At 34.4% G+C, this 16642-nt stretch overlaps 1 protein-coding gene across 1 annotated transcript in view; it reads right to left on the bottom strand.

Moving 5' to 3' along the window:
* PTPRQ (protein tyrosine phosphatase receptor type Q) overlaps positions 1-16642 on the bottom strand; it is a gene marked incomplete at both ends in the record, with an annotated part of 256731 nt that extends 240089 nt beyond the window's left edge. The window contains one exon of the mRNA XM_080706359.1: positions 16595-16642. Within this exon, the coding sequence (XP_080562485.1) occupies positions 16595-16642 (48 nt within the window). The remainder of the gene's footprint in view (positions 1-16594) is intronic.

The raw sequence follows: 16642 nt of genomic DNA on the forward strand, positions 1-16642 counted from the left end.
AGAAAAGAGGGTAAACCGTTTATATTTGAGGTGGCAGATGGACTGAAATATGCAAAGTACCCTAGAGACAAAGAATTATAGGGCATTTGATCCAGAAGAAAATTTAGAAATAATTTATGCAATGTTTTACTTTTGTTAGAGAGAAAATGTAGGCCCTTGGATAATATAGAGAATCCTCTAACCTCATACTACTAATAAATGGTAGATTTAACAAGAGAAATCATTTTCTTCCTTTGTTTCAGTTCCTCTGTTCTGCCAATAAGCATTTAGTATGTTCTTTTATAAACGTGAAATAATTTTTTGGATAATTCTTCTTCTTTTTTTTTTAACTACTTCCAACTAAGGTTTTCTTAAAATTTTAAGTATGGAGCCAGGCCTGGTGACACACACTTGTAATCCCAGCATTGGGAAGGCTGATACCAGAGGACAGCCTCAGCTACTTAATGAGGCCCTTTGCAACTCAGTGTGACCCTGTTTCAAAAATTAAAAAAAATAAAAATAAAAATAGGGCTGGAGGTGTAGCTCAGAGGTTCCGTGCCCCTAGGTTCAATCCCCAGTACCACAAACATAAATAAATAAATAAATAAATAAATAAATAAATAAGTACAAAAATGTCATACATTAATTAAGTTTTAGTCTTAGGATGGTGAAATAGGATACAGTCCTAGGCAAATAATCCAATAGTCTCTCCTCCAATGTAATGAGTATTCATACACACTGCTCAAATCAAAACACTTGATCTCTCCCTTTCTTCCTCACACACACTCAGGCTTGGACCTCCAGTTTCCATATTATAAAATTTACCTATCATTTTCCTTACTCTCTGTCCCCTTCCTTTTTTTATCATAATCTTTTACCTGGGTTTCTATAGCATCCTCCTATCCAGTTCCTCTGCTTTCAGATTTGCCCCTTTACAAATCATTCTTTATACTTAGCAAGAGGAATTTTTACACCAAGCAAGAGGAGTTTTTTGAAACGTAGATCAAATTTCAGTCTCCTAAATAAGACCCTCAATGACTTTCCATATCTCTCAGAACAAACATTATTATTTCTGAAAGGTATGACTTATTTAGAAATAAGGAGAAAATTGACAGATTATGTTTATCGTTCATGCAAAGTATCATTAGAGAATCTTTTTGATATTCTATTGTAACTAAAGAAAATATTTCAGTTTATCTTTTTTCACAGTATATTTGAATATGAAGCCTTGTGATTTTTATAGCCATGCAGTTCTCTGGAAATTGACTTGCCTTCCTGATAGTCTCATTTTCCCCATATTATATGTTTCTTCAAAACTTTTAATAGTTTCCAGATGCAAAAACTAATCGTTAGTCTCACTTATAAGAATTACACAATTTAAAATTGATCAGTAATTTTATTTTAAATAATTTTTAAAATTTTTTTCTATGATCTTTTTAAGTTTACAGAAACTATAATTTGGTCTTATATCTGTTTTGAAGTTTACTTATTTATCAATATAATTAAACATCACATTTCAACTTCCCTGGAAAATGTCATTCTGGGCAGGATCTCTAGTCTTTTCATTCCATATCTAGGTTTTACAAACTGAAGCTTGTGTTTAAATTGATTATCTAAAATTATCAAAAAATGCCAGAACAATCCAATTAGAAAAAGTATACAACAAAATTCCATGTTGAGACTATTCAGATCTTTGTTCTTATAAACTTTCAAAACTTACAAGCCTTTTATAAACATTTACTATAATTGGTGACTTAAATAAAATATACTGAAAGCCATATATAAGCAGAGATTGAGGAAATAATATACTTGATGTATAACAGCCCTAAAATTACTTACAGAATTTTTAATTCACATGTGAATTTTTCACACTTTCTTTTCTTTCTTTCTTTCTTTCTTCCTTTCCTTCTTTCTTTTCTTTTCTTTTTTTTTTTTTTTTTTTGCGGGTCTGGGGATGGAACCCAGGAGCATTCGACCTCTGGGCTACACCCTCTGCTCTATTTTTTATTCTTTATTTTGAAACAGGATCTCACTGAGTTGTGGAGGGCCTCACTAAGTAGCTGAGGCTGGCCGTGAACCACAATCCTCTGGTCTCAGCCTTCTGAATGCTGAGATTACAAGTGTGTGCCACCACACCCAGCAATTTTCCACATTTTCATGAGAAAAAAAAGTTTAAAAATTCATCTACAATCTTAAAAAGCCCTGTGACAGATACCCCCAAAGTTAAATTTTACTATATATACTCCCTAACACAGATTAAGGCTCTTCATGTTCTGTGCCTAGCTTACATTTTCTATACTCTCCTATAGAGCACTTAGTTCTCCAGTCATGTCAATACTTAAAAAATGCTCAAATGTCAGTGTCTTCAAGAAGACTTCTCCAGCTTTCCCAGGTTAAGCCAGGCAAGATGCCTCTTTGGTCCTCTTTGCCTATCCACTTGCTTCTTGTTCTAATTGCAACAGTCTTCTAGCTTCCTACCTTCACCTGCCGGCCAACTCCTATTCTTCCTTCATGACCTAGCATGCCTCTCATCCAGGAGATCATGCTTTCTTCATGCTGGATCATGGAGGAAGCATAGCAGTGGCCAGCAGGTGGCCCCTCTCTATGCTCCCACAGAGTGGAACTCCTCTACTAGTGGTGCAACGCAGCATCATCACTGTCTGCTGACTATGCCTATCTATACCCCTTTCAGTTAGGGTGCAAGCCCACTGCAGTCGTCTTATCTTTGTATCGCCAGTCACTAACGAAGTTCTTGATACTGGTAAATTATTTACTGAGTTAATAAAAAAAGAAAAAAGAATATTACCTCAACCATAGGGGGGGACAAAAGCCCTGAATTCCTAAATTCTAGACCCATGCTAGTATGTCAGCTGACAGTCAATACACACAGCAAATGAACACAAAGTTAAATGTGCGGACCTACATTTTACCTCTCTCCTGTCCTATTACTAAATAAATAAACACATGATATGGAACGTTTTAAGTTACTTAAACAGTAATGAATCTGTGGTAAATCTCCTTAGTCTACTTATCATTTATTTTTTAAATTTCATTTATTTATTTATTTATTTATTTATTTATTTATTTATTTTATTTATTTTGCGGTACTGGGGATGGAATCCAGGGGCATTCTACCTTTGAGCTACAACCCCAGTCCTGTTTTTTATTCTTTATTTTGAAACAGGGTCTCACTGTGCTGCAAAGGACAATTCAGTAGCTGAGGCTGTCCTCAAAACAAAATCATCTTGTCTCCGCCTCTCAAATATTGGGATTATAAGCATGCACCACCACACCCAGCTCTACCTGTCATTTGTAAAGAAAAGCATCTTCCTAAAGAACCAAACCAAGCAACTTCCAATGAAGAATATTTTGTCTGTGTTCCAGGAAAAGTAAACACCTACTTCCTAGTATTCAGTTAGAAAATTATTTTTGTTGAGATTTTCAATATGGAATGCTTGAATATTTGCTTTTAGTAAGTATTATATTGTATCTGTTATTATTTTCAAAGAACCTCAACACCTACTACCTAGAATTCAGATAGAAAATTAATTTCATTATAATTTTCAACACTGAATGCTTGTATATCAAACATTGGCACTTAGAAAGTATTAAATTGTATTTTTATTACTTTCAAAGGACCTCAAATATTCATGATGAGTAAGAGAACATGGACCATGGCTGTGCACATGAAGGTTTCCATTTCTCCTGCCTCATCTGTAGTGTGTTTACATTTTAGCCGCTGAAATTTAAGTCAAATAGACTTGCATACAAAAATCTTAAATACACATGCACAAACACCCTACACTCCATGATATACTGCCGGAATGAATGATATACTGTCTTGTAAACTAGTTTTCTCTTTTCAAGAAATATTGCTCGATACTTGAAGGGATAAACATAATGATAACTGAATGATATATTAATAATTATGTGCTAGACAAGGATTCACAAACTGCCATGTGAAGCTGAGTAGAGAAAAAAAATGCATTTGATAAAAACTCATAGGATAAGACTGCCCCCTAGAGGTCAACTCATTGCACGGTGTGAAAAAAATAAGTAAAACTATGACTAAAGAGAACTGAGAGAATATTCATATGATAACTTATTTACCTTGTGGTACATTTATAGCAACTTTCTTTTCTAGACAAGGTTAGGATAAGGAAGATGCTCTGCTAGGAAAAATTATGCAAATTGTAATAATGTTTAAAGAGTTCTTGTAAATTTAAATGAATTAAGTATTTAGAATCCAGGCTTAGAATTGCAACTCAACAATCAAACACATGTTCAACTCTCATTATTTGTACCTAAAAAAATCCCACATAAATTCCAACAAAATATTTTTAAATATGCAGTTTCTGTTTTTGATTAAAAAGACAAACAGGTGCCAACCATGCTTACCTGTAACAGCCAAAACAGGTTTCTCAAAACAACTTAAAGTTCCTCTTTCTGTTACACTGAATAGATATATCAGATAATGATGAAAAGATTTGAGGTCTCCAATTGTTGTTGTTATGTTGTGTTTGTCAACAAACACCTCTTCTGATTTATTGTTTTCAACATCCAAGACACTTATAAGATAATGGTGAAAAGATGCAGAATCCGGAGGATCCCAGTGTAAAAGTATTTCTGATTGAGTCACATGAGTAACTCTAAAATTTTGGGGTGATAATGGACCTGGGGAGGTAAAAATATCAAAAATACACTGTATTAGTGATAATATTTGACAGAATAATCCCTCAGTTCTCAGTACTTTCATATGTTCTACAGGAAATTAAAATGGGTTTGAGTTCAGGTTTTTGCCCTTTCTAGTTCCACACACCCAGCATATTGCTCATCCTGTGTGATCTTCAGTTTTCTTGACTGTCAAATGGGAAGAAACGTTTATGAAAATTACGTAAGATGAGGGATATAAAGCACTTGGCAAGGTGTTTGGTGCATGCTATTTTCCAACAATTGTTTTATTATCCTTACCACCAACATGGTATTGATTGCATTCATTTATCATATGTTATATATGACTTTCCCTCATCCGCCTAGGTCAGACTGGAGAACAAGGACTTCTACTATTCATCTTCATTCCCATGATCACTGGACCTAGGTACTTATTTCTTTATGGAAATATTTTCCTACTCCAAACCTTTCATCCAGTGCCAGTTATTTTCCTCAATCATGTGGTCAGATTAATTTTCTTAAAATACTATGCACATATTATCTCAAACTAAAACATGTTCCTCCTCCAATGCACACATGCATACACATTCTTCTTGTTCCTTCTTTAAGAGCAATAGGACATGAGTTAAAACAAAACCATCTGGGTTTCTGTGTGGCTTTGCTACTTACCAAAGCATGTGACCCTAGCAGTTTATTTAACCTTCCAAAAGCTCTGTTTTCTCGTTTTTATAGCTACTTCTGGGGTTGAGGCAAAAACTGGATGAGGGAATATGTTCAGAGTGGTTTGTAAAATGTAGAACAAGTGTTAGAAATTATGGTCTTAATGGATTTCCATTACTGCTAAGGTCAAGTGCAAACACCTGAGACACATACTCCTACACTCACAAATCTGCGTTCCCTTCCCCTCAAACTGACGCAACCCTCGTCCACACAGGCATCGTCTTCTTTTGCACTATTTGTCCATAATTACAGTCTATACACTTTGTTCACAAGTTTTACTTCCTCCAAGTTTGAGTAGAAGCTTCTCCTTCCCAGGAGTCTTTCTATCACTCATTGTGTGGATTATTATGCAACTGGTTGGGAACTTACTATATTTTGCTATACTGATCTTTTGGCTTTTAATTTTATTTATTACTAATTTTCTCCATCATGAGCCTCTTAAAGACAGGGATGTCTGTATGCTTGTCTGTTCATTTCCTGTTCTTAACATATCAGAAATTCAGTTCCATAATAGATTTATTGATTGCCTACAATGAACTAAGCAGCAGTCTAGCAAGTTATATCAAAAAAGTACAGCCTTGTTTTTGTCCTTATGAGGTTTGGGTCAAGAGTAAGTCAAACATATAAACAGACTCATTACAACAAAATCACATCATTTACAGGGAAATGGATAGAAATGGAGAACATTGTGCCAAGTAAGACTAGTCAATCACCAAAAGTAAAAAAAAAAAAAAATCAGATGCTCTCCCTATATGCAAAAGCTAGGAAGAAAAAGGATCATAGGAGAAACTCTAGATGAAGAAGAAACTATACATGAGCAAATAAGGCAACCTAACTGAGGGGTATAGTAGGGGGAAGAGGGTAATTCCCTAATGTACATGATGTACATTCACAAGTATATCAAAGTCAATCACTAAGCCAAACATGGGGGGGAAGAAATGAAGTAGGAATTGGGTAAGGGCTATAAAATATGCGTTATGTATGCCTCTACCATCTTGTACTCCATTTAGATGTATGGCTACAATGCACCAATAAAAATTAAAAAAAATTAACAATATAGGTATGGCCAAGTTATTATGAGATAATATCAAACATATAAGAAATAACTACCAATAAAGAGATATTAAATATTTAAAAATGAAAATGTGTACTTTCAAATGCCTGTAACTTACGTGTTTCTATAGCGAATAGTGGACTTAGAGTAGTTTTTGCATCCTGTTCATTCATTGCGAAAAGTAAAAATCTATAAATATGGCCAGGAGACAATTGGGCAATTGTTTTTTCTGTAGTATTTGGATGAATACTTTCTAACTGTTGTTGTTCTGTATAACCTAAATAATACTTTATGATTATCTTATATCCAAGTTTCAGCCACTTATTCATACTACTCCAACCATTCAAATTATTCCAACTAAATACAACTTCAGTTGTTCCAACATTCTTTATATGAAACAAAAAGCTTTCTTGCAAAGGTGCTAAAAATTTAAAAGAGAATTTTTAGTCAGAAAGTATAATTCCATAAGCAAATAAAAATAAGTAAAATAATCATCTAAAATAATAAAATAAGGTATTTAAATATTCAGAAAAATAATTACATTCATATTCACAAATATACGGCAATGGTAAATAACAGGAGAATCTTGTAAAGAAATAGTTTGATCCTCTTGCACTTTTCTGTAAAATATAGCAATCTGTTTCCTTTTCGGGGAACAGTAGGAAAGAAAAAATTTCATTTTTCTTAAGGCCAAAAGATGATCCTTCTGTCCATGTGAGATGACCTTCTTTCTGCAGTAAGAGGGACAAATTAAGCCAATTAAAACAATGAATTTCATATCTTTTATCACAGCATTTCAAAGATGTAGATTAGAAGGTTTTCATTAATCACCTGCATCATAAAATTATCTAAGATTTTAATTCATAAAATAGTTTACTCTTTTTATGCAGCTTTCATTCATAGTAAAGAAGAACAAGACAGAGTTCAGTTTTCTTAACTCACTGGCCATCTGTTTTCATGGAAGTTGCTGGCTGTCATGCTGAGCCTCTGCTTTCTCATTTGCAGAATGAGTATAATAATGGAACTCATGTTTTAAAGTTGTTGCGAAGATTTAAGGAGTCAGTTCAGAGGACTCCACACAATGCCAGGCATAGAGAAACTACTCACTGAAGGTTAGTATTGCCAACGTATTTAATAGTAATGCCAAGTCCCCCAACTAAGTCACATGCTTCTGGAGAGGTTATTCAGACCCTTCAGCTAAAGGATGTTCCTGATGAGTTTTCACTAACCCAAATTTCCCCAAGGAATAATGCTTCTCTAGATAGGCATGTGACTATCCTCCTTGAAAGGGAGAGTTCAAGAAGTATATGTTTTGACAAAAATACATCTAAATTCTAATCTTTATTTCTGTTACATACTATGTATTCTTAGTCAACTGGTAATGTGTTAGAAACTAAATTTTCTTGCCTGTACAACAGAGATAATTATAAATATTGTGCATAGCTATAATGTAAAAATAGAGAAGACATATTGACACTATATACATTCAGTACATAATAGCTCCTAAAACAATATATACAATTCTTAAAAGATAATGAGTGCTATGAAAGTAGAGACTACATCAATATTGTGATTAAAATGCCATCTTCAGCTTCAAGTACAGTGTTCACTCAGTAGAATGCATGAGGATTAAAGAAATCTTCTTCCGGAAATTATAACTATTTTAAAACAGTGCATTCCTATTGTACCTAACATAATGGAGGAACAGCATTTCCTTAAAATCTGTGATATTGCATATATGGTGCGATAGTTTTGAAAGAAAAAGAATGCTCACAGGTAATATCTTCAAGTGCTAGCAGATGAGCATTGGTCAGACACAGGTTTAAGGTCCGGCATGACTATTAGCTTTTTGACCCATAATCTTTTTGAAATGCATTATTCTTACCTATAAAATGGGAGAAATAATAGTGCCTACCACCTAAAGTTGTGAGAACTAAATTAGGTTACCTAAATAACACCCCACAATGTAGAAGAGAGAAACTATTAATCTTTCATTCATTAAGTTCCTGCTGAGTATCAAACCCTAGCTGGAAGCTAGGAATGAAAAATAAATAAGACACAGTGTTTAGCCTTGAAGTCATTGTAGAAACACACATTTATTCAGCATAAATTTAAAGGCTGATTACTTTCTCAATCTACCATGGGGACTATGTCCCGGCAGATGACTTTGATGTCAGCCTCAAGAGACCAGCTTACTATGGAGGTGGTAGTGTACAGTGGTTAGGATCAGATTTGTGAGTGTTTATATGGGCGACTTAATTTCCTTATATTGCAACTTTTTCATATATCACCAAAATAGAGCACATAGAACTGTACTTAGCATTTAGGAAGCACTAAAACCCAGCAATTGTTATAAAAGAATGTTTACAGTTACTTTCATGTTTCATTTACTTCCCAAATTATTTTAATATCTTAAAAGCAGAGACTATAGCTTACATATCTTTGAATAATTCACTGCAACCACAGATATACCTTTTAAGTCCCACTTTAGCTATCATACCAATTATGCCCTGAGCCATATAACAGAACCCAGTAACCAAAACTATTGAAAGAACACATTATATTTAAATAGTTTATAATGATCATGCTAACAGTAGGAAATGGCTCTATATGCAGCAGCTAAACTACTTTGTAAGTGCTTGGGGGGGGCAGGTGGTCTACAATATCTGGAAGTCTGAGATGAGTAGTTTGAGAAATCTTTATTAGAACTTCATTCATTGCCTATTGGATGATAAAGTTCAATAAAAGAACAATAAGAACTTTAATTAGAGACAATAAAAACTTTAAGAACTTTAAGAACAATAAGAACTTTAATTAGGGAAGAACTGTACACAGTTCTCCCCTAGTACAGTTCTTCCCTAGCTTATGCAAAGTTCTATAGAAAAACTGGTGTCACATTAATAGGATTTGCCTTGGTCCTTACAGATAAGGACATCTCATGGAGAAAAGACTTTATCATTGGGTGCCAGGAAATAAATGTAGAAGAATATCAAGAATAAACACAAACCAGACTGAGATGATTGTTAAGTCTTGGATTTTTTATACAAGATACTGATCAAAATAAAATTTTATGAGACACTCCATAATTTTCTGATGTTCAGGGACTTACAGGAAATGCCTGAGGGATAATCAGAAAAACTACATCCATGCCTGAAACTCATAAGAGGAAAGTGGCTAAGTGAAGATTGGAGACTTTTTGGTTTAGGCAGTAAATTAAGTGAAGAAATGAATGAGCTTACCCAAATAAATTTAAACAGGTCTGGAAAAGACCAAAATGAAATAAAAATTAAGTATAGAATCAGATGCCTTAAAAAGAGCATGGAGTTCCCATAAAGATAAACAGTGTCTAGCTAATAAGGATTCAATAAATATCTACTGAATTAATGCAAAAAATTAGGAATAAGTGTATAAAATAAATAAGCATAACATTTTATCACAATATATACATTTCTTTGTACTTACTAACCTTGATATCATTAAGACCAGTCCATATTTTTATTTGGTTCTTTGACCGGAGATGTGAAAATATAAAATTTTTTTCCTCTTCATTTTTCACATCCAGAAGGTGTGCAGAACTTAAAGATAACTTACAGTGTTGCTGGGCTACCTTCCATGGCTTACTCTCATTACTAATTCTATAGCATTTATTTTTTAACGCTACCCATCCTTTTGAACATGAACCTAGCAAAAGAAAAATGCTTTAAGATGAACCCAGTAATACAAAATGTCATAATGACTCTTCTTAACAATATAGAACTTTAAACATAAAAACATGATATTAAATGTGCTCTTTACCCATACTTCCTCCAAACCAATAAAAATGTTTAAACTGTTAACTAAGTAATAAACGAATTACCACCAATTAAAATAGTTTTTAAAATAGCTTAAGGAATATTTATGCAGAATTTCTATGCAATATTATAATATGAAGTTATAATTTTAAAAATAAAAATCACAGAGTTCTTTTTTCAATTGAAGCCTTTAGGCGCCTTTCTTTTCCCTTATTTATGTTTTTATACTGGCAGAGAACTTTTTAATGCATTTCGGGTTCTGTTTTATTTTAGAGTATGAAACAATACTTACTAAGAATTCTGCCCTCAGTCCTTGACTTCAAAAAAAAAAAAACTGGAATGGCTGCTTAGCTTTATTCCTCAAGATGTATATCAGAAAGACTGGATAAAACAGCTGTTCTAAGTAGATGACACACATCAAGTCATGCTGATACTTCACCAATACCTCAACCCCACATAGCAGGACTATGCGAGAAGGTTCTTACAAAGACATTTTTGTCTTGTCCCCCCACCCCAGAGGAGAAAGAGGATGAGGAGAGATGCTGTTATTACCTTATAACATTTTATCTTACAACTTAAGTATTTCTACCTCCCTTGTATAATATGCATATTATGGTTTACTGATTACTCTGCAGAAGGGATTAGAATGGGCCCCTTAGGCCCCCAGAGAGGATATGGCCCTCATCAGCCATTATGTTTCTGCTCTCGATCACCTGCTTCCATCACAGGAGGGAAGGACATGAAACTAGCAGTGAAACAGACACATTGTGCTGCAACTTTCCACACTGTTCAATCACAGATGAAGAATGGAGAAACTTTAAATAGAATGCAATAATGCCAAGTGCATAATGGACCATAATGGACATTTTAATATTTGAAAATGAGACTGTACATTGATAGTTTAAAGTTACCTAAACTATGAAATACCTGTGAACCATTGCCAGATTTAAGAGAGTTTACTTGGTACCATTAATGGAAGTAGTGGGGAAAGTGAGTAAATTGGTTCTTTATCCAGGCAAGTCCAGCTTGTCCAATGAATCAGTGAAATACCAAAATAATTTCATGGAAAGGAGGGACTATGTTAGTTGATTTGCAAGCTGTTTGAAGTAGATAATACTTGGCTACATCACTTTTTAAAAGAATAAAATGGCCAGGTTCGGTGTAACACACCTGTAATACTACCTTCTCTGGAGACTGAGGCAGGAGGACCACAAGTGGGAGACTAGCCCGAGCAACCTAAGGAAATCCTGTCTCAAAAAAGAAATAGAAAGGGCTGGGAATATAGCTCAATGGTAGAGTGCTAGTGGGTTTAATCCAAAGAAGGAGGAGGAGGAGGAAGAGGAGGAGAAGGAAGAGGAGGAGGAGGAGGAAGAGGAGGAGGAGGATGAAGAGGAACCACCAAGTAATCTACTGAATATGTAATATATTAATAATGAACCAAAGATCTACATACCTGTTTCAATTTGAATATCCATTCTCTGAAATACATTTATAAAATCCAATTGCAACTGCTTAAATTGAAATGTAAAAGCATATAAGGTTGCAGGTTTCAAATTCCCCCACTCATAAACCGTAACATTATTTTGTATAATTTGTGAGGAATTTTTGAGGGATATTGACACTGATATGTTATTGAGAAAGAGCATGCTCCAGTTAAAAGTAACACTCGTACTTGTTGCTATTATTTTAATATCACCAGTTGAGATTCCACCTAAAAAATCAGGGGAAATAATTGGTAATATTCAAATAAAACTGAATGAAACACAAAGGATATTGAATTACAAAAGATTTTTATGATGAAAAACAGATTACCTAAATATTTCTTTCTTTTTTATGCTTTTATTAGTGTGTTATAGTCTCACATCATAATGAAAATAATGTTGATTTTCATACATGCACATGTTCTTGGTGTACCCTCGCCATTCCTCTCTCTATCAATACAGAGTGCCCAGATTGATGCTGGTATATATTTACATGTATACACATAGTCTCTAGTAGTATTTCTATTAATGAACATTACCTACCTGTAGACTATTTTCTAGACTACCTGATTACAAATCTAGATTATAATATTGTTTAGATCATCTAGATTACATGTAAAATATCCAGTATGCCTATCCATTCATACTAGTACAAATCAAATTTTTTAAAAAATTATCTTTCTATAATTTATAATTTTTCTCAAATTTGTAATATACACTCTGTTTAAAAATGCTACCATGGCTGGGCATAGTGGTGCACGCTTGTAATTCCCGCGCTTTGGAGGCAGAGACAGGAGGATCGCGCAGGTTCGATGCCAGCCACGCTGGGTTAAAGAGACCCTGTTTCCAAATAAAAATTTATAAAAATAGGTCTGGGAGTGTAGCCTGGAGGTAGAAGGGTTTCCAGGAACCCCAGTACCACCAAAAAAAAAAAATGCTACCATGATGATGTGATTTTATAGTACCACTATATCTCTGTTAATCACTGAAAACTGAGCAATCTAGTAATAAAAATAACCTTTCATAATCAGAAAATACATTTGATCAACACTCACATATTACTTACGGGTTTGAAATGATTTTTCACTTAAGATTTTTCCATGTTTTATGGCCTGTATAATTATGTGACAATCTCCATTTTCCTCTAGCACGATTGACTTTTTAAAGTTTCGAATGTCTGTGAGGATGCTTTTGACATTCTGTAAATAATCAGATTCATCTGCTTAAGAAATGTTTATTGAACAATAATCTCTGTATTATCTTGTCCATCTCCCTTATAGATAGTTTCCAGTATCAAATATAAAGTATTCATGAAATATTTATTTTAAAATTATGCTGCTTTTTTAAAATAACCACTCTCTTGTGATATATAAATTCTACAAAGGAAAATACATTCCCCATTACCATGGAAAAGTTAAACATGATTTTTTCTACTACGAATGAAAATATTTCATAAAAGTTAACATTATATATATCATATAGAAGAAACCCCAATAATCATTATATTTTTATTCATGGTGTGACATATAGTTAAAATAAATTTACATTACTTAAGATTTTTACAGAATCAAAATTGACTTACTTTGTTAGCAAAATTATTAGTAAGTTGATACTTTATAAGATAAAACTCAGGATTTCCTCCCTCAGGAAATTCATCCCATTCAATAAAAACTACTATTGTTTCCTGTTGGTATGCAGTGGAAACTTTTTGAGATCTGAAACAGAAAAGTAACTGTGGAAAATAATAAAAATGTGTTCTTATTACCTTGTAAACTAATTTATAAAAATTAAACCTAAAATATCCCAGATTATAAATGCCTTAACCTTATAAAGTAAAGGAGTATTTTATTTATTTATTTATTTTTGTTTGTTTGTTTGTTTTTGGTGGTACTGGGGTTCCTGGAAACCCTTCTACCTCTGGGCTACACTTCCAGACCTATTTTTATACCTTTTTATGTGGAAACAGGGTCTCCCAAACCAGCACGGCTGGCTTCGAATCTGTGCAATCCTCCTGTCTCCGCCTCCCAAGTGCAGGAATTACAGGCACGTGCCACCACGCCCAGCTAAAGTATTTTATTTTTTAATTGATACACAAATCACAAAAATTATATGTATTAATGGAGTACCACGTAAGTTTTACATGCCTGGTGTATGTCTTTAGTTTAAAAATGTCTATCTCCTGAAACATTTATCACTTACTTTAAGATGAAGACATTAAAATCAGCTTTCTGAGAAAACACAGTCCATTAATTGCTATTTATAGTTATGCTAAAATGCAAAAGAACACTAGGACTTTTCATTCTTACCTAACTGCAACTTAATACCCATTGATCAACCTTTCCCCGTCCCTCCCTCCACCCTATTTTCCTCAGGCTCTAGTAACCACCATTCTAGTCTCAGTTTCTATGAGATCAGCTTTTGATATTCCACATATGACTGCTATCATGTAGTACAGGCCATTCTGTGCCTGGTTTATTTACTTAATATGATAATATTAGTTCTATTCCTTTAGTCACAAGTGGCAGGATTTCATTCTTTTATACAGCTGAGTAGTAATCCACTGAGTGGATAAACCACATTTTTTTCTATTCATCAACTAATGAACGCTTTAGTTATTTCCATGTCTTGGCTCTTGTGAATAGTGCGGCAATGAACATGGGAGTTCAGAAGGCTCCTCAGCATAAGAGTTGTATCCCCTTTGGATATCTACCCAGTAGCGGGAATGCTAAATCATAACGTAGTTCTATTTTGAAATTACTGAGGACCCTCCATTTTGTTTTCAATAATGGCTGTGCTATTTTATGTTCCCGCCCACAGTGTGCCAGAGTTAGCTTTTCTCTGTCCTCACCCAACCTTATCATGCTGTCTTTTTTATAGTAGCCATTCTTACTGAGGAGAGGTGAGAACTCAATGTGGTTTTCTTTTGTGTTTCTCTGATGGTGAGTGATGTTTTCATAGACCTGTCACCCATTTGTATATCTTCCTCTGAAAAATGTCTATTTAGGTTTATTGCCTGTGTTTTTTTTTGGGGGGGGTTGTTTGTTGTTGTTTGTTTTTTGTGGCACTGGAGGTGGAACCCAGGGACATTCTACCTCCTAGATACACTCCCAGCCCTGTTTTTATTCTTTGTTTTGAAACATGTCTCACTGAATTGCAAAGGGCCTCACTAAGTAGCTGAGGCTGTCCGCGAACTGATATCCTCCTGTCTCAGCCTCCCGAATGCCAGAATTACAAGCGTGCATTTAAAGCAGCCATTAAATTTGGTTCTTTGGGGTTGTTGCTGTTGAGTTTTGGAGACCCTTATATATTCTGAATATTGACTCCTTGTGAGATGTATAGGAAAATATTTTTCCCATTCTGTAAAGAATATGCCAAATAAGACCTTTCAGTAGTATTTGTTACTAGAAACAAACTAAATAGCTCCATTGGTTGCTTCATTCATTCATAAATACAATTTTGAAAGTGACTTAAGCATTTAAAAAAGAGACCAAGAAATTTTAAGGTCTGAGTTTTTTTTTTTTTTTTAATGAACCTTTTCATGTTCCTGAGGTTAGGGAGGAGGAAGAGACTCACAGTCAAAGGCAAACACCTGCACAGGCAGTCCAACCTCCTGGACTGTCAATTGTATATCTTGTTGATAATGTTTTAAAACTGAGTAGTTTTCACACATTGAAGATAACACATTTGCAAATAAAATATTTTTGGATGCAAAATTTTTGTTTTTGAGTCATTTTTGACCCTTACTTCATTTGTATGTAATAAAGATGTCAGACTAGAGAATCAGAGAATACTTATAATCTTTTTTTTTTTTATTTTTGCGGTACTAGGGATGGAACCCAGAGGCATTCTATCTTTGAGCCACACCCAAGCCCTATATTTTTATTCTTTATTTTGAAAAAGGGTGTCGCTGAATTGCAAAAGGCTTCACTAATAGCTGAGGCTGTTCTCGAACTGCGATCCTCCTGTCTCAGCCTCCCAAATGCTGGGATTACAAGCGTGCACCACCACGCCCAGCTTTACTTATGGTCTTTAAATGACAACTATTTAAATTTCATGAGACTAATATGTAGTGAGCCCTGTGTAACTATGGGTTCTGATTCTTTGGATTCAGCCAACCTTCGATCAAAAATACTAGAAAAAATATTGTGCCTATACAAAAGGTACATACAGATTTTTTCCTTGTCATTATTCCTTAACTATATAGTACAATTATTAACATAGCATTTAACATTTTTCAAGTACTATAAGCAATCTAGAGGTGTTTTAAAGTAGACTAGGAGGGCCGGACGCAGTGGCGCATGCTTGTAATCCCCGTGCTTGGGAGGCAGAGAAAGGAGGATCGCGTAGGTTTGAAGCCAGCTGTGCTGGCTTAAGAGACCCTGTTTCCAATTTTTAAAAAAGCATAAAGATAGGTGTGGGAGTGTAGCCCAGAGGTAAAAGGGCTTCCAGGAACCCCAGTACCACACACACACAAAAGTGGACTAGGAGGATATGCATAGGTTATATGCAAATAGTATACCACTTTTATATAAGGGACCTGAGCATCCTAAGACTGGAACCAAATCCCACAGATACTGAAGTAAGACTGTATTTTTCAGAATTCCTACAAAACAACATCAAAATGTCTCACTATATTATGTCTTTTGCCAAATGCTGACCCCTTCCTGTTGACTATGCCCCCTCCTAAGTTTCTAACTATTGAAATTGGATTCCGTCTATATTCACACACGTGTGCAACACCTAGTAAATTAAAATTTTTATGTATTAAACCTGACAGTGCTATTTCCCTTCAACATCCCCCTTGTTTTCCAACATAATAGATTCAAGACAATCACATGATCTCCATTAGTTAATTATCCCCAAAAGGATAAGTTAAAAAAAAAAGTTAAGTGTCTTACCTTAACAAAACATTGTAACCAGAGCAGTAGAAAAATTGATTTCTCCAT

This window comes from Muscardinus avellanarius, assembly GCF_963383645.1.
Source record: "Muscardinus avellanarius genome assembly, chromosome: 11".
Classification (NCBI taxonomy): Eukaryota; Metazoa; Chordata; class Mammalia; order Rodentia; family Gliridae; genus Muscardinus; species Muscardinus avellanarius.